The following is a 25,499-nucleotide window of genomic DNA, read 5'->3' on the forward strand; positions in this document are numbered from 1 at the left end:
TGCAGGGGACACAGGTTCAAGCCCTGGTCCTGGAAGATCCCACACGCAGAGCAACTTAGCTTATGTGCCACAACTACTGAACCTGCGTTCTAGAGCCCGCGAGCCACAACTACTGAGCCTGCGCACCTAGAGCCCGTTCTCTGCAAGAGAAGCCACCGCAATGAGAAGTCTGCACACCACAAGGAAGAGCAGCCCCACTCGCTGCAACTAGAGAAAAACTGCGCGCAGCAACGAAGACCCAACGCAGCCAAAAATAAATAAATTTATAAAAATAAATAAAAGTAAAGATTACTGCAAAGACATGAGTTTCAGAGAAATCTTATGGTCTTATTACTTCTACATTCCCCAAATAATTTAGCTTTTAAGACTAGCAACATACTACAACTGAAACTTTTTCAAAACTGCTTGACGCTTTGCCAGACCTTTCACCAAAATTACTAAAAGTACAAAGGTAGATGAGAGTAAATTCCACGTTTGCAAATTTTTTTTCAATTTCACTACACTGTTTTCACTAGCAAAATATTTTAACTGGCAAAACATATGAATTGACAGGTCCAGAAACCAAATGAAAAGGGGGAGAAGAAGAGTGACCATTCACTTTCTTTAGAAATCAACGCACAAAGTTCTGGACCAGTATGGCCAGTATAACTACTTCTTTAGTCCTCAAATTTAGACACCAAGGTGATATTTTCTTCTTGGTGATATTTTCTTAAGATTCTATACTTTGGATATCAGTTAGCCAACACTGTAGTACAACAGAAACTAAAAATAAATGTCCACATACTTTTAGAGCTATAGCACAATATCTATTAAGTTTATCAAATTAATCTTTCCAAGTCACACAAGGAACACACGTTAAATGCCTATGGGAAAGACAGTGTCATGGTTAAGAACACACACTCTGGAACATGGTTGCTTTAGTTTGAACTCCACCCCACCACTTATTAGCTCTGTGATCTTGGGCAAGTTAGTCACACAAAGTTACTTAATCTCTCCGTGCCTTGGTTTCCTCAACTGTGAAATAAGAATAATACCTACCTCATCGATTTGCTGTTAAAAATTAAATGAATAAATATATGTAAAGCACTTAGTAAAGTGCCTGACATACAGTAAGTGCTTTGTGTTAGCTATTATTAAGATATAAAGATCACCTACATTAAAAATCACTGTTACAGACTGTGTTTAAAATATCATTTTTATTCAGTTGCTTAGAACTCTAAATCTATAGCCCTGGAAATTCAATGCTGGGTCATAATTTGTCATAATTCCATAGAAACTTACTGAACACAGTAAGCCAAAACTACAGCTTCCTATTGTTTCTATGGAAGATGTATCAAAAGTTCCAACTGGGAAAAACAATCTTATTTTTCTGACCACATTCTCAGGTTCTAGAAGGGACTACTTAGTACTTAAGAGACAAAAGCCATCCTTTCTTTTTTCTCTAGGCATGTACAGGAACTTTTAAAGAAACACTAGTTATTTTTACAGTAAGGAGCAGGAAGACTATCTGTGGGTTATGGGTCATAAGCCTTGTATTTCTTAATAATGGCAAAGAAATGATAAAGTCGGCTATGTAAATCTCCTAGCAAAGAGAGGAAAAAGTGAGTACAACTTTGCATGGATACACCTACATGCAGCACACCTATGGAATATTAACTTTATCTAGTTCTTTTTTTAAAAATAAATTTATTTATTTTTGGCTGTGTTGGGTCTTCACTGCTGTGAGCGGGGCTACTCTTCATTGTGGTGCACTGGCTTCTCATTGAGGCGGCTTCTCTTGTTGCAGAGCATGGTCTCTAGGCGCACGGCCTTCAGTAGTCGTGGCACGCGGGCTTCAGTAGTCGTGGCATGTGGGCTTCAGTAGTTGTGGCTCACAGGCTCTAGAGTGCAGGCTCAGCAGTTGTGGCGCACAGGCTTAGTTCCTCCGCGGCATGTGGAATCTTCCCAGACCAGGGCTCGAACCCATGTCCCCTGCATTGGCAGGCGGATTCTTAACCACTGCGCCACCAGGGAAGTCCCCTATCTAGTTCTTCATAACTGATAAATTTTCATCCCTGAATAGTGCATTTGAAAATCAAAACCACTATATCTTATTCCCATTTTTCAGCCAGACTTAGAAATTTCCATCTTCAAGGTCACACAGATATTAAAATTAGACTATAATTCAGGCTCGTTTCCACTTCTCAAAAAACTCTCTATGACAAAAATGGAGCAACTCAGAGGTACCAGAGGAGCAAGGAAGTTTCTAATAGTAGCAGAGAAGTAATAGAAGAAATTACCATTGCTAGAACAAGTACTTCACAGGTTGCTTGTTACATCCAGGACTGCTGGTACTTCTCCTATATTCTTAACCTTATATAAATTAAATAGAATACTTTAAAAAAAATTTTGCATAGAATTTTCTGTCCAAATTGGATTAAGGTTACATAATTCATTAAACATTTTATTCTCTGCAACTTTGGTGTGTAAAACTATGTCTATTTCTAAACTGGACTTCTCTTAAGTCAAATAATTAGGCATAATTTTAATTCAGAGTAAAAAACAAAGTGAAATCTAAAATATAAACACCGGAACTAAATTTGTTTGGTTTATGAATGAACTTTGATATACTGGGTTCTTTCTTTTTTTTTTTTTTGCAGTACGTGGGCCTCTCACTTTTGTGGCCTCTCCCGCTGCGGAGCACAGGCTCTGGAAGCTCAGGCCCAGCGGCCATGGCTCACGGGCCCAGCCACTCCGCGGCATGTGGGATCCTCCCAGACCGGGGCACGAACCTGCGTCCCCTGCATCAGCAGGCGGACTCTCAACCACTGCGCCACCGGGTAAGCCCCTGGGTTCTTTCTTAAAGCAAAAATATGCATATTAATTTGCAAGGTCTGCTTGTTAATCAATAGTCTTTGGTTAGCAAAAACACATGGCATTATATAACAACATATTTGTCAACACGTATTTAAGACTTATTTACTTTTAATAAACTCTTTGCAATACAAAACGTGTTTCTAAAGGATAAAAAAAGGAAACATTAGATCAGCTGACTGTCCAAGTTGATTCCATTTATGAAACTAATGTACAGTTTAAAAAATTCAAGAGATACAATGTAAAAACAAGTAAAATTATATACCTTCAGTTTAACTAAAGAAACCAAAATCTCTTACCTTTAAAAGAACTACAAGTCAAAAAACCCCCAATAATGAAGAATGAAGAATGAAGATAAAAGCTGCCAAAACCCACGACCCACTGGAGATAAGATGGCCTGCCACCTTCGCCAACTGGTATTAAGTCTAACTTTGATCTACCCACAAAGTCTAATTTTGACCTAACCACAATTTAAATGCCAACAGAATAGGAGAGTATTGTTTATCCCAATGTTCAAAACTTTGCCATATTACCTGTTAAGAGGTAAAATGCTGCCTTTAATATACCTATCAAGCTTGTCAACAAGTTTAATATTTGTCAGCCACTTCTTTTATGTGTCTGTGTGTATTTTGTTGTGGGGTTTTTTGTTTTTTTTGGAAGTATAGTTGATTTACAATGTTGTGTTAGTTTCAAGTGTATTAGCAAAGTAATTCAGTTATATATATATATACACACACACACACGTGTATATATGTACATATATATTTTTTCAGATTCTTTTCCATTATAGGTTATTATAAGATACTTAATATAGTTCCCTGTGCTCTATAGTAGGTCCCTGTTGTTTATCTATTTTATACAGTGTGTATCTGTTAATCCCAAACTCCTAATTTATCCCTTCCTCCTCCCTTTCCCCTTTGGTAACCATAAATTTGTTTTCTATGTCTGTGAATCTATTCCTGTTTTGTAAATAAGTTCACTTGTATAATTTTTTTAGATTCCATGTAAGCCACTTCTTAATCTAAATGATCTTATACACACACACTTGAGAAGCGCACAATATCAAACTGAAAATGACTGATATTTTACTTAATTTCCATAAATAAAAATTCCCTGAATGCCTTCAAAGGTGGGACAAGCAGAAAAAACCCATGACTCTAGGTGCTTCTGATTATGCTCAGCAAAAAATAAGGACACTCACAAGCTAGCTGAAATAGCAATGAACAAATATACTTTTTGTAGGCTTTTACATGGATACCTCAATTGCAGCAAATACTAATCAGCTGCTTAAAAAATATATATATACCACTATTTAAAATTGTCAAAAAGAATTCTAAATGACTAACCTGTGGACAAAGGTGCATTAAAAGTACTTTAAAGTTGCATTTTTCACTAAAAATAAACACAAGGTTATTTTACATGCATCCTCACTCTATTATAGCTTCAATCTGGCTTTTGACTTTCACACACTAAGTTTTTAGGTTCCCTACTCCCCAAATTTAAATGCAGCATTGAAATCTCCCTGGGGTCAGCACTAGAAGGAATGCTATACTGCATCATTGACCAGATCACTGGAAATTAAGTTCCTAAAATTTACACTGAACAAGGTATAGAATCACATTTTGTATAACTCTGTATCCTAAAGAACACTTGGTACAAGGTCCTAAACGTATCATGAGCTATAAATATTTACTGACTCAAAACAGTCCTTCAACACTTTTTAGTTTTGTTCCATGTTGTTGAAACAAAACAGCATAGCCTGCAAAACCCAAAGGCCCTAAATGTTACTGAAACTTCACAGACTACATTGTTTTATTGTTTAGAGGTTTTAGCCTTGCCCTTATTACCAGCTGTAATGCTTTTACTGACGCTGGTACGGTCGGTAGTAGAGTTGATCCAGTCAGAAGTAGTATCAGAGCCCATAAAAGGGTTTTAAGTTCAAGTTTTACATATTTATCTTTTATCTATTTAACATTAATGTTCTAAAAATCATTTAACTGTATCAGCAACTTAATAAAGTTCTGTAGTCAACCTAATTTCCAGGAATGTAAATAAACACTGGTACCAATAAAAGAATAAGTAACCAAGCAGGAAATGTGCCTTAAGTTCTGGCAACAAGGTAAGGATAGTGTTTAAGTCAATGTAATGAAAAATAAGCATTTTTGTATTCTATAGACCTTTTCATAACTAATTTTTTAATAGTTATAAAAGTCTTTAAAAAGTCAAACTGGGAAGCCATTATCAAAATCACAAACTACCATTAAAGATATATGAAAATATCCAGCAACCAAGGTCCAGAACTGGTTCCAGGGTATCAAAGGTTTTCTGGTTAATGTATTATGCCTCTAAAATATCACTTAGATGCAACATTCCTGAAACGGCAACACAGACCTAGAAATTTCAGTGAGCCACTGCCGGCAAACCCAAACTGTGACAAAGATACTCCCTCCTTTGGACGGTTGTCAATCAACTTGGTGCTCTGGGATCAGCCTGCTTGAAAGAAGTTTAAGATGGTGCCCAAACTGGGAGAGAAACCAGTAGAACGGATAAAGAGAAAATCAAATGGAAAAGTAACTTTAAAAGTTAAGTTCCTATTTCCAATAATCTGTGCCTGAGGAACCTTCCAGACGAAAAAGACAGACTCGGAAGAACAGACGGATCTACACCCACTCGCATTCTGAGGCGTGAGCACTGCCCGGAAACGATGAATGAATGGGAGACGGGCGCGTGTGAAATGCAGCAGGTCCAGCCGGCAACCAGACCAGCAGCAGCTATCCGTAGGCCTCGCTCCTCCCCCTTCCCTCCTCCATGACAGCCCAGCCTCCAGCATGGAGGGGCGAGGACAATGTGATCCCCCGGCTAACCACCACCACCACCCTTCATCCTACTCGCAGAGCTTTACCCTGTGACACGGGGTTCTCCTTCCCACTCCAAACCCTTCTCGCCTCCCCTGCAGCCCACCCCGGCGACTCTCGGACGCGCCGGCGTAACATGCGCTGGCCGCTCTCGGCTCCCCTAGGCGAGGTCGAAGCTTCTCTGCGCACGCCGCGGCACCACTCCCGCCCAACTCACCCTAGGGCAACGCGCGCCCACCGGCTCCCTGGCCCACCAGTCTAAGGAGTTCCGGCGCGCGCCCCGCACCCGAGCCCCCGGGCTAGAGCGAGGAAGGGAGGCACGGAAAGGCTGCCCCAAGACTCCCTCCATCTCATTCCAGGCCGGTTCGCCGCCCACCCTCCCTGCGGATCCGGGCGCCAGCTCGGAGACGACCCAGCGCCCTCCTATCCCGAAGACACAATTCCCACACACCTAGCCCAGGGCCCAGGTCGCCCTCCACCCTCGAACCCCCTCGCGGCTCCGCCTGAGGCGGCGCCCCTCCCCCACACCTCTCCGCGAGCTCTCGGGCCCCCACCAGAACGTGGGCTCTACACGCCGTCGCGGCCAACCTCCGGGGCGCCCCCAGTTGTCCGCGGGCAGGTCAGGCCCACGAAGAGGGGGAGGGGGCGGCAAGGGGTAGCGTGCGCACCGGGAACGCGGTCCCGCGGGGTCCCCGAGTCCGAAGGGAGATGGAGCGTGCGGGCCTGTGGGGGTGGGGGCCAAAAGCAATACTCACCGGTTCCACAGTCGCCATCTTAGATCGATCTGATCGCACAACCGCTCCTGAAGGGGGGGTGAGAGGAAAAAAATGAGATTCAAACCGCATTGGCCGGCTTCTGTTCACGTGACGGACGTGTCCGTTTGGCCCTGGCGGCGCCTGCGCAAGACTGCGGCGGCGTGACGAGAGGCTTCTGGGAAGTGGAGTCTTTCTCCTGTCTTTCTCTCTCGTTTTCGTTTTTTTTTTCTTTTAGGCAAAGAAGTTTAAAAAAAAAAGGACTGGTCACGTGGTCGATGGGTACCGTGCGCGGTTCTCGGCGCGGCGGACACACGCGTGCTGGAGGGTGGTTTTCAGTCCTCTGCTCTTCCGCCTGGATAGCTGCTGTCGCACTTACTGCCAGGCATGCCTGCTGTACCCTTTGTCGCCCTGTCCTCCCATCTTTCCCGAAAGGTTGGGAACCGTAGGTTCAGCACGCACAATAAGGCTTCGTTTGCTTAGTTGAGGTCCTAGAACAAGTTGCCTGTGTGTTCATTTAATTTTCCTTTGACTGCAGACCATTTTCTCTTAGTTTCAAAAAGAGGCGGCGATGGAGAATCGTTTAAGCAGGCAACCCTCCCCGGTCCCCCGGCTCCGCTAACGCTGGTGGTCACTCATGGCCATCACTGCCAAAAGGGGTGGCGGGGCTGCCCACAGTACCCACTTGCCACAGGTTGGGGGAGGGGGAGTGCACCCGACAGCGTTTCCTGTTCCAACTCCTGAGATTAAGACCTCAAGGCTAAGGCTTGCGTGGAAGTAAAAATCATTTGCAAGTTGGGTCCTCTCGCTTCCACTGTTCTGCTTTAACGTGATCGGAACTAGCCCAAGTCCGGGTGCCAGCCAGGGAAGCCACTCCGGCCCCCGCTGACTAAGCCCTGGATTGACCGTCAGGAGTCGTTAGGCCGGGTCAACTATGACTCGACGTTGACTCATTCTCCTTGGGCGAGTGACTTGATCATTCAGTGCCCTAGCTTTTTCATTTATGAACCACAGATGATAATACACTTCCCTCACAAGGGTGTGCTATGCTAATGATTGTAACCAGCTTTGAAAATGAATCGGACTCCCTAAATGCTTCAGAATAGTCAACCTCGTGCCTTCCTAAGGATCAGCGGCTTCCCCTAATGTTTTTTTTTTAAACAATGTTTAATTTTTTTCTTTTGTGCACTTTCTTACATTATCATGTACACCAATGCAATTTTAAAGTTTCAAGACAATTTTTTTTTTGGAACTGTACCTACCCTCCATGGAGACTTTAATGTTCAGGAAAATAGTGTTATATTCACAATAATCACTAGTAATTAGAAATTTATCCCTACAGTGGCATCCTATATTCCTTTCCCTGTAAGATGCTGTGCTGTCATTTCTCAAGACAGTGTTATTCTGCATGGTTATTAATACAAAAAACAGAGGTAAAGAAATCTAGTAGAGTGCTACTGTAAGGTTTTAATGAGGAAGACATACGATTACTGTTTTCCATGCTGCTTAAGAATGTTAACACCAGAAAAATCAGTATAAGCAGGTTGCCTGTGCCTGCCTGCTTACAGTGTTGCTGATGTCCAGAGCTGTGTCATACCTATTACTGACTACATAATGGTCGCTTGAGTTGGCTAACACATAATTGAGGCTGTAATAACTCAAAACCATTGCCTGATCATAGGCTTTGGTTTACCTGGATGTCAGACACGGTTAATAAAACCTTTTGACCAACTTAGCTCTAGTAGGTTTAAAGTAGAAAGAATTCTGAAAACACAAAATAAATGGATAAATGAATTTCTATTTAGACTATCTACTCTTAGTTAACCTATCCAAAGTAATTATAGTCGACCTCAGTGATACTTTCTGTTGTTTAAAAGTAGTATCCTGTTATCTTCTTTGAAGAGATAGTATATATGTATTATTTTCCCAATGCTGCTAGATAATAGAACAAAAGAGATTTAAAGAGATTTCAGTGGGACTGAATACCAGTGATGTTCTTAAAACTTCCTTTTAATAATAGCTTCCATTTTTTTAACTTTTCTCTTGATCAAAACACACCTCACTTTTGTCAATCATCCTAGTACTTCTACTATACATGTATAGTAGAAGTATATATATATACTCCTCTTTGGAGCTTAATTTCTCTCCATTTTCTATGAGCTTTGTTGCATGTGTTTTATGACACATTCATGTGTCTTTTCCTAATATTACCATTAGACTCTACCATGTCAAAGACTTGGTGATTAGGTTTTTATCTATGTGTGTATATGGTTGTTTTGCTTTTGCCAATCTGAAATATTTTATTCTTTTTTTTTTTTTTTTTTTTTTGCGGTACGCGGGCCTCTGACTGCTGTAGCCTCTCCCGTAGTGGAGCACAGGCTCTGGACGTGCAGGCTCAGCGGCCATGGCTCATGGGCGAAATATTTTATTCTTTATTAATCTATTAATGCACAAAAAAGTACATTTGTTACATTACTACCATATTTGTGCTTGTACTTAAAGAAAAGAGTAATAAAAAAGATATTTGAAATGGGATATGGTATTGAAACACTATTCTACTTGTTGGAGTTATCTAGTTAATACATAATTAATGGCCCAGCATAGTATCATGGTAACTATTATTTAAAATCCTGGAAAATAAATAAGTAAATAAATGCCTGGAATGATTGGTTATCATTTAGCATCTGTAAATAGTCATGATCTTTTCTCTACCTAATATAATCCTGAAGCTGGTATATCACTAGTCTTTATAGATCTAACTCATGGTAAAGAGACTTTAAATAATTTAATAGAACACATCATAATAAAAACAGCACATCATTTTTATCATGTATTTTGTCATTGGAATTTTATTTAGGTTTTCTAGATAATCAAAATCATTGTTTTGCTGGGCATTGTTCAACTGTGGTTCAAACTGATCACATCTGCTATAAAAATATTACTACTACACTGTCTAGGATTTAAAAAAAAACAGGCCTTGGCATTTTAGACATTCTGTTTAAATTAGTTGCCTTTCTTAGATTTGGATTAGTACTAAGCAATCGTTTTTTCTTAAAATGAATAGGTTTTGAGACTGAAGATATGAAATCGCATAATAAAGTAAATGATCCTTAATATTTTCATTTTGGGTATTAACTTTAGATATAATCTAAACCAACCTCTAGTTAACACTTTTTTAAAAACCTTTTTCACTCTCTTTTTAAACTTGGTTATACTTTATACTCTATTTTTTAAATTGTTATTGTCATTTTCTACAGTGATGTTACTTTAGGAAAGACCTAAAATGATGGCTTCAAACAGGATAATCCTTTAAATTACAATTATATAGTTTAGTATGTGAGAGCATGAGCTCCAATGTCAAATTTTCTTGGTTCATAATCCCAATTCTCCCCTTTACTGTGACCACATGCAGATTATTTAGTCTCTTTGTGCTTCATTTTGTCATCAGTTAGATAGGCACAATAACAGTACATATCTTGCATGGTTAGTGTGAGAAATGAGTTAATCCATGTAACTTATTTAGAATAGTTCTTAGAATATAGTAAGCACTCAATGTAACTATAATTACCATGATGTAATATTATATTAACATAAATTTATTATTTCTACTTTTTGTATAGTATAATATGCTTAAGAATTCTTCTATGCAGAGAACCAACCCCCGCCCATTATCTTTAAGGATATTCCAAGCTTTCAGAGTCAACTATTGATTTCTTATAACATACCACATATTTTTCACATCAATTAATTCATTTGACCTTTATAACAAATATGTGAATTAAAAATTATCACCCCCATCTTATAGATAAAGAAACAGACTCAGTAAAGTAGGGGACACAGGCAAGTCCACACAGCCAATGGGTGAGCTGGAATTCAAACCCAGTTCTCTTGACTCCAAGATCTTTCTTCCATACCAGAGCTGCTTTCCTCTGATAGGGTCTTCCAAAATGCCTGTATCTCTTTGAAGGACTTCTAATACTAAGTTCATTTACAAAACTGACAATTCAAGAAGTACTAAGTTAGTAATGGGAAATGTGTAATATTTGAAGGATATTTAAAGGACATGGGAAGCCCAGGCACTTCCTTTCTGGACTGTTCTGTTTGGCATCCTAAGTCATAGATATATAAATAGTTCACTACCCATATAAAGAAGTGTGACTAAGAACAGAAAGGGTGCAGCTAACAAGCCAAAACAAGCACTCATTCACCTGACGATTCAGACAGTCACTTCGTTTCTTCCCTTGTTTCATTCAGATCTCTGTTCCAATGCCGCCATCTGAGGGAAGGCTTCCTTGACCACCCTATCTAAATTACCATGCTCATTACTCTTTATCTCCTTACCCTGCTTTATTTTTCTTCAGGCCACTTTATAACTCTAGCTCTAAACCCAGTATTATATTAAATATTATTTAATTAATCATTGGTTGCCTCCACTAGCAAAATGTTAGGTCCTTGATGATTTGTAGGTAGAATGCCAACAAATATTTGGGAAAAACCAAAATTTTTAAAACTTCACAGAATTCTAGCCTTAGGACTAACAATGTAATAGGAAAATTACTATATACCAGGTATCATGTTAAGCAGTTTATGTGCATTGATAATACCTCATTTTATCTTCAAAACAACATTCTGAGATAGATAAGGAAACTGAGGTTAAATAACTTTCCCAAGAACACAGTTCTGTCTTCAGGGCTCTTAACGCTATATAATATTGACTAGATTGTAATTGGACTGCCTAATAAGAAAGATAATTGTCTGAAGTACTGAGAAATAATCTGCAAAGAGTATGTGAAAAATTCATATAAGGAGTATGCTGGGTCAACAATAAGATACTATAAATAAATGTAATTTACCTTTTAAAATTGAAATTAGAAAAAAATTTAAATGTAGTGGGATGAGATCAGTAGCTTTTCGAAATAACCCACAAGATTGTAAACACCCAAAATTCAGAGATTTGGGTGGAACTTCAGGGAAGCATGATTGGGTTTTCATTGTTACATACATGAGTAAGTGCTTATATTGAACTTGTCTAAAGAAATATGTTAATGGGTGGGAGCTGGTCTGCTTACCATCTATAAAAGAGGAATCCAGAATGACAATATTTGACCACCTAGTTTTGTTCTGGGGACAGAGTGCCCTGGTGCAAAAATATGGATCTCTGGTCCATTTGGCCCTCACTGGGAACGGTTTCTTGAGGATACTAGAACTAATTCTCCTTGTTTGGTTCCAGGTTTACCAAGCGACCATATGATGAACATATCTTCTGGTATTGATTTGTATATATGTAGGGCTGATATGGATACATGAATGTCTAGACTAGTTATATTGCTCAGAGTCCATCTTAACTGGCACTAAATTTTTAGTTTGTTTTACTTACGCTTGGCTAAAAGAAAACTACCTCTGTGGACTGGATTTTCTCTGTGTCCTCAGATTGTGATGATTCTCGGAGGAAACACCAATCTACAGGAATGGCCTGGTTGGCTACCTTCCCCAGGACTTGCCATGTGCCTTTCTACTCCAACAGCATCTTTGGAGACCTGTGAATTAGAAATTTTTGATTCACCTGCCTCTAAACTCTTATTTTAAATTCAGAGTTTGAGAGATACCAATCCTCATTCAGGACATTGCTCAGAAACATGGGATGTACTAAAAATTCTCAGATATCACCTTATGTGTTTCAAGTAGCTAATGGAAAACCGTGATTATTGTTTTGTTAAAAATAAATAATAAAATAATGGTAATAATACTCGCAAGAGAGCCATTTATATCTTTTTAAAAAATGACAAATCACTATTAAAGACTTACTATTTGGGGAGAGCTTTTGTCAGGTCTGTGGATGCATTTAGTACAAACTGACCAACAGCATTCACAGCTCTGAAATGGAAAGTTAAGAAACGGGTCTATACTTTTATCATATCAGTGCCTGAGATTATCAGGTTTTAAGAAGGGGAAAAGGGTTTGATCTAGATATGCATATTAGCAGACTGGATGTACTTAGCTTATAAAAAGTGACTTCTGGAAAATGAAAAAAAATTACTATGCTGGGCAGATTTATGAAACAAACTGTTAGTTTAATTGCCAGGCAATTTATGGAAACAGAAACTTAAAAAAAAAATCTGACCTTGCTTAAAAGTTTTTCCATATAGGCTTATATGCTTTTCCTCCCTGAAAGGTAGAATAGGTTCACATGAGAGTTAAATACCTATTTTATTTTACAGTAAAATAAGATGCCAAGATAAGTAAACATGATCTTATCCCTTTATTAGAGCTTAATTTTTACATTCTGAAAGAGATTTGGGCAATATATAGGAAAATGTCAGCAGTCATTGTTGAAATTTTAAAACTAAGGGGAAATTATTGTTTTGTTAGTTACAAAAAGGATTAGCTAAATGTAATTAATACTTGAAGAAAAGGGAAATTATTGTTTTGTTAGTTACAAAAAGGATTAGCTAAATGTAATTAATACTTGAAGAGCAGAGCAATACTTGACTGAAAAGAAGTGAAAATATTTAAATATTTTAACTTATTAACTTTTGTTTATTTTTTTGTCTTAAAAAGGAATGTTGGGCTTCCCTGGTGGCGCAGTGGTTGAGAATCCACCTGGCAATGCAGAGGACACGGGTTCGAGCCCTGGTCCGGGAAGATCCTACATGCTGAGGAGCAACTAAGCCCGTGCGCCACAACTACTGAGCCTGCACTCTAGAGCCCGCGAGCCACAACTACAGAAGCCTGTGTGCCTAGAGCCCGTGCTCCGCAACTAGAGAAGCCACTGCAATGAGAAGACTGCGCAACGCAAGGAAGTAGCCCCCGCTCACTGCAACTAGAGAAAGCCCGCGTGCAGCAACAAAGACCCAACGCAGCCAAAAAAAAAAAGGAATGTTACATTGCATGTCAACTGTACCACAATAAAACTTTTTTTTCAAAGAGCCGAAAAAAGGTAATGTTAAATATAGGAAATTCATGCTATTTTCTGAAACTGCCTAGGGGGTAAAAGTATTTAAAGTACTCATAAAGAAACTTGGAACTATGTTCTTATTTTGGGAGATTAAACCAGATATCTGATAGAAGATAATATTACTTAAAAGCCTTGTGTTCAGCTCCATCAAAAGAAAAAAAAAAAAGAAATCACACCCATACCAAGAGAGGAATTTGTTATTTATTTGCTCTTTAACTTGGAGCTGGACTTTAGCAAAACCTTTCATGTTAGGGGATGGGACAACAGCTTAAACTGGTTTGGATCTATAAATTAAACTTTCGTTTTTCAAAATGTAAGGAGGGAATTCCCTGGCGTTCCAGTGGTTAGGACTCCACACTTTCACTGCCAGGGGCCCGGGTTGGATCCCTGGTTGGGGAACTAAGATCCTGCAAGCCCTGTGGCCAAAAAAAAAAAAAAAAAAAAAAAGAACAAACAAACAAACAAACAAACAAAACATGTTTAAGGAACCCTGGAGTAGAATTGGAATTTTAAAAATTATTCTATTATTCTTATTGTTTTTATACTGTTCTTCCCCTTGGTGATTTTTTTCTTTTCTTCTTTTTTTTTTTTTTTGTTTTTAGCCCCTTGGTGATTTTTTAAATGCATTTAATCTTATATAATGGTTTCATTTTAAACACAATATAACAAACATCATTAAAGAAATTTTTTTTAAAAAAAGGAAAATCTTCCCTACTACCCTAATACATCAATATGCCAACATTTTATGCTCTTACAATTATAGGTCACATACAGTTTTGAACTGTATTTTTCACGTTATCTCTTATTGAGAATATTTTGGACACTGTTTGTAGACTAGATAATACTTTTTAAACATTTTATTTTGAAAAATTATCAAACTTACAGAATAGTTGCAGTAGTAACTTCCACAAACCCTTCTAAACTAAACAATCGTTAACATGTTGCCTTGTCTCTCAATCTTTCATTATTTCTGAGCCATTTGAGAGCAAGTTGCAGACATAATGAGCTCTAAATACTTCAACATGTTCCTCCTAAGTATGAAAATATTTTCTTACAGAGCCATAACACAATTAAATCAGGAAATGTAATATTCAACACTTTTATCTAAAATTTAATCATCGAATCAATATTCAAATTTTGCCAATTGTTCGAATAATTAGTTTTATAAATTTTTTTTTCCAATCTAGGATCATGCATTGCATTAGTTGTCATGTCTCTTCAGCTTAATCTGAAACAGTTCCTCAGCTTGTCTTTTGAGACACTGACACTCAAAAGTAAAGGACAGTTGTTTTGAAGAATATCCCTTAATTTGGTTTATCTGATTGTTTCCTACGACAGTTTAAAACTCTATGCTGTTAGGATTATTGTGGACTTGTTATGTTGATACAACACTTTTAAACCTGTACATTTTTGGCAGAAATTCTATGTAATATTGTGTCCTTCCTAGAGCATCACATCAACATTGGTAGCTTTAGCGGCCTCAGAATATTTCACTAAGTAGATATATTACAATACCTAATTCTCCATGGCTACATATTCAGGTTATTTCCAGTTTTCTCCTATTATGAATAATGCTCTAATGCATACATTCAAGAGAAATTTATTTTCATATTTTAGATAATTACTTCAGGATAAATTTTCAGCAATGGAATTAAATGGTTTATAGAATACAACACAACTTTCATTTTTTATACATATTGGAATTCATATTGTGCTCCAAAAATGTTGTATCAACCTAACAGGTTACAACAAGCATCAGCATTTGGCCTTAAAGGAATTAAAATTTATTTATTTATTATTATTTTTTTAACATCTTTATTGGGGTATAATTGCTTTACAATGGTGTGTTAGTTTCTGCTTTATAACAAAGTGAATCAGTCATACATAAACATATGTTCCCATATGTCTTCCCTCTTGCGTCTCCCTCCCTCCCACCCTCCCTATCCCACCCCTCCAGGCTGTCACAAAGCACCGAGCCAATATCCCTGTGCCATGCGGCTGCTTCCCACTAGCTATCTACCTTACTACGTTTGTTAGTGTGTATATGTCCATGACTCTCTCGCCCTGTCACAGCTCACCCTTCCCCCTCCCCATAACCTCAAGTCCGTTCTCTAGGAGGTCTGCGTCTTTATTTCTGCCTTACCCCTAGGTTCTTCATGACTTTTTTTTTTCTTAAATTCCATATATATGTGTTAGCATACGGTATTTGTCTTTTTCTTTCTGACTTACTTCACTCTGTATGACAGACTCTAGGTCTATCCACCTCATTACAAATAGCTCAGTTTCGTTTCTTTTTATGGCTGAGTAATATTCCATTGTATATATGTGCCACATCTTCTTTATCCATTCATCTGATGATGGGCACTTAGGTTGTTTCCGTCTCCGGGCTATTGTAAATAGAGCTGCAATGAACATTTTGGTACATGACTCTTTTTGAATTTTGGTTTTCTCAGGGTATATGCCCAGTAGTGGGATTGCTGGGTCATATGGTAGTTCTATTTGTAGTTTTGTAAGGAACCTCCATACTGTTCTCCATAGTGGCTGAACCAATTCACATTCCCACCAGCAGTGCAAGAGTGTTCCCTTTTCTCCACACCCTCTCCAGCATTTATTGTTTCTAGATTTTTTGATGATGGCCATTCTGATGGGTGTGAGATGATATCTCATTGTAGTTTTGATTTGCATTTCTCTAATGATTAATGATGTTGAGCATTCTTTGATGTGTTTGTTGGCAGTCTGTATATCTTCTTTGGAGAAATGTCTATTTACGTCTTCTGCCCATTTTTGGATTGGGTTGTTTGTTTTTTTGTTATTGAGCTGCATGAGCTGCTTGTAAATTTTGGAGATTAATCCTTTGTCGGTTGCTTCATTTGCAAATATTTTCTCCCATTCTGAGGGTTGTCTTTTGGTCTTGTTTATGGTTTCCTTTGCTGTGCAAAAGCTTTGAAGTTTCATTAGGTCCCATTTGTTTATTTTTGTTTTTATTTCCATTACTCTAGGAGGTGGGTCAGAAAGGATCTTGCTGTGATTTATGTCATAGAGTGTTCTGCCTATGTTTTCCTCTAAGAGTTTGATAGTTTCTGGCCTTACATTTAGGTCTTTAATCCATTTTGAGCTTATTTTTGTGTATGGTGTTAGGGAGTGTTCTAATCTCATACTTTTACATGTACCTGTCCAGTTTTCCCAGCACCACTTATTAAAGAGGCTGTCCTTTCTCCACTGTACATTCCTGCCACCTTTATCAAAGATAAGGTGTCCATATGTGCATGGGTTTATCTCTGGGCTTTCTATCCTGTTCCATTGATCTATCTTTCTGTTTTTGTGCCAGTACCATACCGTCTTGATAACTGTAGCTTTGTAGTATAGTCTGAAGTCAGGGAGCCTGATTCCTCCAGTTCCTTTTTTCGTTCTCAAGATTGCTTTGGCTATTCGGGGTCTTTTGTGTTTCCATACAAATTGCAAAAATTTTTGTTCTAGTTCTGTGAAAAATGCCAGTGGTAGTTTGATAGGGATTGCATTGAATCTATAGATTGCTTTGGGTAGTAGAGTCATTTTCACAGTGTTGATTCTTCCAATCCAAGAACATGGTATATCTCTCCATCTATTTGTATCATCTTTAATTTCTTTCATCAGTGTCTTATAATTTTCTGCATACAGGTCTTTTGTCTCCTTAGGTAGGTTTATTCCTAGATATTTTATTCTTTTTGTTGCAATGGTAAATGGGAGTGTTTTCTTGATTTCACTTTCAGATTTTTCATCATTAGTATATAGGAATGCCAGAGATTTCTGTGCATTAATTTTGTATCCTGCCACTTTACCAAATTCATTGATTAGCTCTAGTAGTTTTCTGGTAGCATCTTTAGGATTCTCTATGTATAGGATCATGTCATCTGCAAACAGTGACAGCTTTACTTCTTCTTCTCCGATTTGGATTCCTTTTATTTCCTTTTCTTCTCTGATTGCTGTGGCTAAAACTTCCAAAACTATGTTGAATAAGAGTGGTGAGAGTGGGCAACCTTGTCTTGTTCCTGATCTTAGTGGAAATGCTTTCAGTTTTTCACCATTGAGGATGATGTTAGCTGTGGGTTTGTCATATATGTCCTTTATTATGTTGAGGTAAGTTCCCTCTATGCCTACTTTCTGGAGGGTTTTTATCATAAATGGGTGTTGAATTTTGTCAAAAGCTTTCTCTGCATCTATTGAGATGATCATATGGTTTTTCTCCTTCAATTTGTTAATATGGTTTATCACATTGATAGATTTGCGTATATTGAAGAATCCTTGCATTCCTGGAATAAACCCCACTTGATCATGGTGTATGATCCTTTTAATGTGCTGTTGGATTCTGTTTGCTAGTATTTTGTTGAGGATTTTTGCATCTATGTTCATCAGTGATATTGGCTTGTAGTTTTCTTTCTTTGTGACATCCTTGTCTGGTTTTGGTATCAAGGTGATGGTGGCCTCGTAGAAGGAGTTTGGGAGTGTTCCTCCCTCTGCTATATTTTGGAAGAGTTTGAGAAGGAAAGGTGTTAGCTCTTCTCTAAATGTTTGATAGAATTCACCTGTGAAGCCATCCTGGGCTTTTCTTTGTTGGAAGATTTTTAATCACAGTTTCAATTTCAGTGCTTGTGATTGCTCTGTTCATATTTTCTATTTCTTCCTGATTCAGTCTTGGCAGGTTGTGCATTTCTAAGAATTTGTCCATTTCTTCCAGATTGTCCATTTTATTGGCATAGAGTTGCTTGTAGTAATCTCTCATGATCTCTTTTATTTCTGCAGTGTCCATTGTTACCTCTCCTTTTTCATTTCTAATTTTATTGATTTGAGTCTTCTCCCTTTTTTTCTTGATGAGTCTGGCTAGTGGTTTATCTATTTTGTTTATCTTCTCAAAGAACCAGCTTTTAGTTTTATTGATCTTTGCTATAGTTTCCTTCATTACTTTTTTATTTATTTCTGATCTAATCTTTATGATTTCTTTCCTTCTGGTAACTTTGGGGTTTTTTTGTTCTTCTTTCTCTGATTGCTTTAGGTGCAAGGTTAGGTTGTTTATTTGAGATGTTTCCTGTTTCTTAAGGTAGGACTGTATTGCTATAAACTTCCCTCTTAGAACTGCTTTTGCTGCATCCCATAGGTTTTGGGTCGTTGTGTCTCCATTGTCATTTGTTTCTAGGCATTTTTTGATTTCCTCTTTGATTTCTTCAGTGATCACTTCGCAATTAAGTGGTGTATTGTTTAGCCTCCACGTTTTTGTATTTTTTACAGATTTTTTTCCTGTAATTGATATCTAGTCTTATAGTGTTGTGGTCGGAAAAGATACTTGATACGATTTCAATTTTCTTAAATTTACCAAGGTTAGATTTGTGACCCAAGATATGATCTATCCTGGAGACTGTTCCATGAGCACTTGAGAAAAATGTGTATTCTGTTGTTTTTGGATGGAATGTCCTATAAATATCAATTAAGTCCATCTTGTTTAATGTATCATTTAAAGCTTGTGTTTCCTTATTTATTTTCATTTTGGATGATGTGTCCATTGGTGAAAGTGGGGTGTTAATGTCTCCTAATATGATTGTGTTACTGTTGATTTCCCCTTTTATGGCTGTTAGTATTTGCCTTATGTATTGAGGTGCTCCTATGTTGTGTGCATAGATATTTACAATTGTTATATCTTCTTCTTGGATTGATCCCTTGATCATTATGTAGTGTCCTTCTTTGTCTCTTGTAATTTTCTTTATTTTAAAGTCTATGTTGTCTGATATGAGAATTGCTACTGCAACTTTCTTTTGATTTCCATTTGCATGGAATATCTCTTTCTATTCCATCACTTTAAGTTTGTATGTGTCCCTAGGTCTGAGGTGGGTCTCTTGTAGACAGCATATATACGGGTCTTGTTTTTGTATTCATTCAGTCAGTCTATGTCTTTTGGTTGGAGCATGTAATCCATTTATATTTAAGGTAAGTATCGATATGTATGTTCCTATTCCCATTTTCTTAATTGTTTTGGTTTGTTATTGTAGGTCTTTTCCTTCTTTTGTGTTTCTTGCCTAGAGAAGTTCCTTTAGCATTTGTTGTAAAGCTGGTTTGGTGGTGCTGAACTCTCTCAGCTTTTGCTTGTCTGTAAAGGTTTTAATTTCTCCATCAAATCTGAATGAGATCATTGCTGGGTAGAGTAATCTTGGTTGTAGGTTTTTCTCCTTCATCACTTGAAATATGTCCTGCCAGTCCCTTCTGGCTTGCAGAGTTTCTGCTGAAAGATCAGCTGTTAACCTTATGGGGATTCCCTTGTGTGTTATTTGTTGTCTTTCCCTTGCTGCTTTTAATATGTTTTCTTTGTATTTAATTTTTGATAGTTTGATTAATATGTGTCTTGGCGTGTTTCTCCTTTTTATTTATCCTGTATGGGACTCTCTGTGCTTCCTGGACTTGATTAACTATTTCATTTTCCATATTAGGGAAGTTTTCAACTATAATCTCTTGAAATATTTTCTCAGTCCTTTCCTTTTTCTCTTCTTCTTCTGGGACCCCTATAATTCGAATGTTGTTGCATGTAATATTGTCCCAGAGGTCTCTGAGACTGTCCTCAGTTCTTTTCATTGTTTTTTCTTTATTCTGCTCTGCAGTAGTTATTTCCACTATTTTATCTTCCAGGTCACTTATCCGTTCTTCTGCCTCAGTTATTCTGCTATTGATCCCTTCTAGAGTATTTTTATTTTCATTCATTGTGTTGTTCATCATTGCTTGTTTCCTCTTTAGTTCTTCTAGGTCCTTGTTTAATGTTTCTTGCATTTTCTCTTTTTTTTCTCTTGCATTTTCTCATTTTTTTGTCTCAAAAACCTTGTATAACTGTATTTTGGCTTCTAGTGGGTGGAACAGTTCTCAGAGCTTTCTGATATGCTCTTCCCCGGTTACAACCCTCAAATTGGCTTGGATGAAATTTTCCATTCTTTTTCTTAGATGAACTGATTAATTTTCTGTCAACACTTGCTTTCTGAAGAGTCTAGGAAACATGACTTTCAAAAACTCTAACCCTCACTGACATATTACAGGCTTTGCCACCGTAATGGTAATGACTCCCATGATCCTATGTTTATGTAATCCCAGGGAAGGATGAGTTCTAAGTCAGGTGCCCACACCTGGACAAATCAACAAAGTTCAGCAATGGTGGGGTGTTATGATTGGCCTAATTTGTGTTATAAATTCACTCTTCGACTAGTGAACTCTGCCTGGGGGAAGGGGTAGCATTTGTAACAATGTAATGACTCATGTGAGCCAGAGAATTGGAGGACAGGGAAGAGCAGGTTACAGCAAAGAGGAAGGAGTGATGTGCTACCAAGAAGGGAGTGTTTAGTATAGAAGAAAAACCAAGAAAAGAGCTTAATATCATACAAAGATGAATAATTACCCAGATTGACCAACCTAGATGTTATAAAATGCATAATCTCTAAAAATAGGGTAAAAACTAAAGCGTATTTTGAAAGAATGATGATTTGGAAATATTCAGAGGGACACATATCAATATATTAAGAATGGTTATCTCTGAGTAATGTGAAGGGGGAAGGGATAATGGGGGACACTTTCACTTTCTACATGTCTACAGTGTTTGAAATGTTTTATATGCCTACATGTGTAGTGTACCAAAGTTTGTGAAGAAATAACAAAGATAGGAGACCCAAGATACCTTTAAAGTCTTTTAAGCAACAGAAATAGGGGAACGTTACATACTTGGAAAATAACAGAGGTATTGTGTGTGATAAAAAAATAAACCAGGGGGCTTCCCTGGTGGCGCAGTTGTTGAGAGCCCGCCTGCCAATGCAGGGAACATGGGTTCGTGTCCCGGTCCGGGAAGATCCCACATGGTGCGGAGCGGCTAGGCCTGTGAGCCATGGCCACGGAGCCTGTGCTCCGCAACGGGAGAGGCCACAACAGTGACAGGCCCGTGTACCACAAAAAACAAAACAAAACAAACCAGGACTTCCTTGGTGAAACAGTGTTTAAGAATCTGCCTGCCTATGCAGGGGACACGGGTTTGATCTCTGGTCCAGGAAGATCCCACATGCCACAGAGCAACTAAGCCTGTGCACCACAACTACTGAGCCTGTGATCTAGAGCCCACGAGCCACAACTACTGAGCCCGCGTGCCACAACTACTAACGCCTGCGCGCCTAGAGTCCATGTTCCGCAAGAAAGAGAAGCCACCGCAATGAGAAGCCCGCGCACTGTAACGAAGAGTAGCGCCCGCTCGCTGCAAACAGAGAAATTCTGCATGCAGCAATGAAGACACAATGCAGCCAAAAATTAATTAATTAAAAAAATAAAACCTAATTCTATAGAATGTAACAGAAACTGATTCTGTAGATTTGAAATGAAGAAAGAATAGCTGCTTACTCTCTGGGAGAAGAATGACTGCAAGAGAAATAAAATCCAAGCTGATGAAATTGATAAAATACTAATAGGAGGTCACAAACTGCTTTGGAGTCTAGATAGGTAAGAAAGAAAAATAAATAATTAGAGGAATATGAGGCAAGAGAAAGTTCCTTAGGCCTAATTCAAATATTCCTAAGACCTAGGTAGTTGAGATAGATCTGTAACCAATAATTTAAAATGTAGTAACAAAATGGGGTAGGGGGTTAATTCAGGTGGTTCAAGGAGCTAAAGGCCAGGAACGATACAACGTGATGTGTACGCTTCCCCAGTGAGAATGGAATGAGGAAGAATAATGTGTTGCCTCGTTAGGTAGAACTTGACATTTTTTAAAAACAAATTTAAAAATTGGCCAGCTGCTACTCTATGTGGAGACAGAATTTCCCTTTAGAGCATGTCTTTTTTCTGAGAAGAGCCACTGGAATGGCTGCTCTTAATTATGTAAATGTAAGAACACAGGCACTCCTTACCCTTTATTTTGTGGCTTGACAAAGCCTGCCCTTCCTAATGCCTCTTCACATGAAAATTTTCATAGAAAACAAGGAGCCTCCTGGGTAGAAAGGAACCAAGACCTCTTCTCTTTTGATATTCCAATTTATTAAAATCTATTTAATAGATTGAGCCAGTCCCAACTGATGCCCTGGTAGTGAAGGACACCAAAGGCACCAAGAATTAGCCATGAAGAAAGGGGACATCTGGGGATAGGGACCAAGCCCTATATGGCATAGCATGTGGATCACCAGGAAGCTTTCCCCCTCACCACCTCACCTCCTACTTATCTTGGAATGTGTGTTCCCAAATATAAGTTAAAATGTTATAACTTTGGGGCCTACACTGAGGGTACTTGGCCCCAATTTGGACCAGCAAGAGTATCATTGTTACGTTAGTAGACAAAATCATACCCCTGAGCTACAGCTGTTAGTGAACTAGGCCAATTCTTTAATTCTTCTTCAGCAGCTAAGCAGTTTGGAATTAGAACAGGCCTCCTTGGGACGGAGGTGGGGTTGGGAGGGTAGGGGGGTGGGGAAGGGATAAATTAGTAGTTTGGGATGAACATATACACACTACTATATATAAAATAGATAAACAGCACTTCCCTGGTGGTCCAGTGGTTAAGACTCTGAGCTTCCACTGCATAGGGAACGGATTCAATCCCTGGTCAGGGAAGTTCTGCATGCTTCATGGTGCAGCCAAAAACAAGTGTGTAAAACATATAACCAACAAGGACCTATGGTATAGCACAGGGAACTGTACTCAATGTTTTGTAATAACTTATAAGGGAAAAGAATCTGAAAAAGAATATATATGAATATACATATATATATATGTAAAAATCTGAATCACTGTGATGTACACCTGAAACTAACATAACACTGTAAATCAACTATACTTCAATAAAAAATAAAGAACAGGCCTCCTTGGACTCAGTAAGTTTCTAGGCTTTTTAATAAGTCAGAGGGAAATGCCAAAACAAAGCCTATCCCCACAATACTGAGTAGAAATTACCAAAATCAATAAAGATGACTTAGGTATAATTATAGAGAAGCACAATGGGATTGTGATTTTAACCAATAAACTTAAAACCAAGTGGTTTAATGCACTGTGGTGACCTAAATGGGAAGGAAATCCAAAAAAGAGGGGATATATGTTTATGTAGAGCTGATTCATTTTTCTGTACAGTAGAAACTAACACAACATCATAAAGCAACTATACTCCAATAAAAATTAATTTTAAAAAATGGTTTCTGGTGCATAGTCAAGGCTCTGTAAGTGTTCGCTGTTGTAATTATCATACTTCTGTGATTTAGGAGAAAGAGGAAGAGAACTGAGTCATGGGCAGCTTGAAGACTTTGTGGATCTTAGACTTCTGATTCATAAGTGAACTCAGTCTTGTTCAGAGATTGTGTTTTTTGTTTGTTTGTTTCTTTTTGTTTTTGTTGAAGTACAATTGACTTAAAACACTATGTTAGTTCCAGGTGTACAACATAGTGGTTCAATATTTCTATACAACACAAAATGATCACCACCACAAGTCTAGTTACCATCTGTCACCATACAAAGTTATTACAATATTACTGACTATATTCCCCATGCTGTATATATTATCCCCATGACTCATTTATTTTGTAATTGAAAGTTTGTACCTCTTACTCTCTCTCACCTATTTCACTCATTCCCCCACCCTCTCCCCTTTGGCAACCACCTGTTTTTTCTCTGTATCTATAACTCTGTTTCTGTTTTATGTTGGTTCATTTGTTTTATTTTTTAGATTCCACATATAAGTGAAATCATACAGTATCTGTCTTTTTCTGTTTCACTTAGCATAATACTGTCTAGGTCTGTCCATGTTGCTGCAAATGGCAATATTTCATTTTTAAAAAATATTTATTTATTTGGCTGCGCCGGGTCTTAGTTGTGGCATGTGGGATCTTTGTTGCCGCATGAGGGATCTTTAGTTACAGTATGTGGGCTCTTAGTTGCAGCATGTGAGATGTAGTTCCTTGATCAGGGATCGAACCTGGGCCCCCTGTGTTGGGAGTGCAGAGTCTTAGCCACTGGACCACCAGGGAAGTCCCAAGATTTCATTATTTTTACGACTGAGTAATATTCCGTTGTAGTTATGTATATCACATCCTTTCTATCCATTCATCTGTTGATGGATATTTAGGTTGCTTTCCTATCTTGGCTACTGTAAACAATATTGCTATGAATACAGGGGTGCACACATTTTTTTTTTTTTTTTTTTTTTGCATTACGCGGGCCTCTCACTGTTGTGGCCTCTCCCGTTGCGGAGCACAGGCTCCGGATGCGCAGGCTCAGCGGCCATGGCTCACGGGCCCAGCCACTCCGCGGCATGTGGGATCTTCCCAGACCGGGGCACGAACCCGTGTCCCCTGCATCGGCAGGCGGACTCTCAACCACTGCGCCACCAGGGAAGCCCAATGCACACATATTTTTGAATTAGTGTTTTTGTTTTCTTAGGAAAAGTACCCAGAAATGGAATTGTTGGAACTTATGGTAGCTCTATTTTTAATTTTTTGAAGAACCTCAAACAATTTTCCATAGTTGCTGTACCAATTTACATTCCTATCAACAGTGCAGGAATCCCTTTTCAGAGATTGTGTTCTTAACCGCTAATTTTTATGCCTCTCTCTAATTTTTATTCCATTTGGTGCAAATCCTTCTGTATTTGAAAGACATTTTTCATATTAAAAAAAAAGCATTATAGTCAGCCTTTCATATTCATGGGTTCTGCATGTGCAGATTCAATCAACCACTGATTGAAAATATTGGGGAAAAAATTCCAGAAAGTTCCAGAAGTCAAAACTTGAATTTGCTGCATGCCTGAAACTATTTACATCACATTTACATTGTATTAGACATAAGTAATCTAGAGATGATTTAAAGTATACAAGAGGATGTGCATAGATACAGAATATGCAAATTCTATGCCTTTTATATGAAGGACTTGAGCATCTCTGGATTTTGGTATCTGTGTGGGGTCCTGGAAACAACCCTTGTGCATACTGAGGGATGACTGTACTTTAATTGTTTTGCATTTTAATTTTTTAATGTGGAAAATTCCAAACATACACAAAAGTAGTAAGAATAATAACAAATCTTATCTACCCATAACCCAACTTTAACTGTTATCAATTTATG

General features: G+C 38.2%; 1 protein-coding gene across 2 annotated transcripts in view; it reads right to left on the reverse strand.

Annotated features, from left to right (window-relative positions):
• EIF4E (eukaryotic translation initiation factor 4E) overlaps positions 1 to 25,499 on the reverse strand; it is a 112,734-nt gene that overhangs the window by 41,793 nt on the left and 45,442 nt on the right. Inside the window, exon 2 of one of the 2 annotated variants that reach the window (XM_060147597.1) lies at positions 6,464 to 6,510. In XM_060147597.1, the coding sequence (XP_060003580.1) occupies positions 6,464 to 6,510 (47 nt within the window). Of the gene's footprint in view, positions 1 to 2,279; positions 2,345 to 6,463; positions 6,511 to 25,499 lie in introns of those variants that run through there. The other variant, XM_060147598.1, reaches the window with a different exon arrangement.

The sequence above is a fragment of the Lagenorhynchus albirostris genome, chromosome 4 (genome assembly GCF_949774975.1).
Source record: "Lagenorhynchus albirostris chromosome 4, mLagAlb1.1, whole genome shotgun sequence".
Classification (NCBI taxonomy): Eukaryota; Metazoa; Chordata; class Mammalia; order Artiodactyla; family Delphinidae; genus Lagenorhynchus; species Lagenorhynchus albirostris.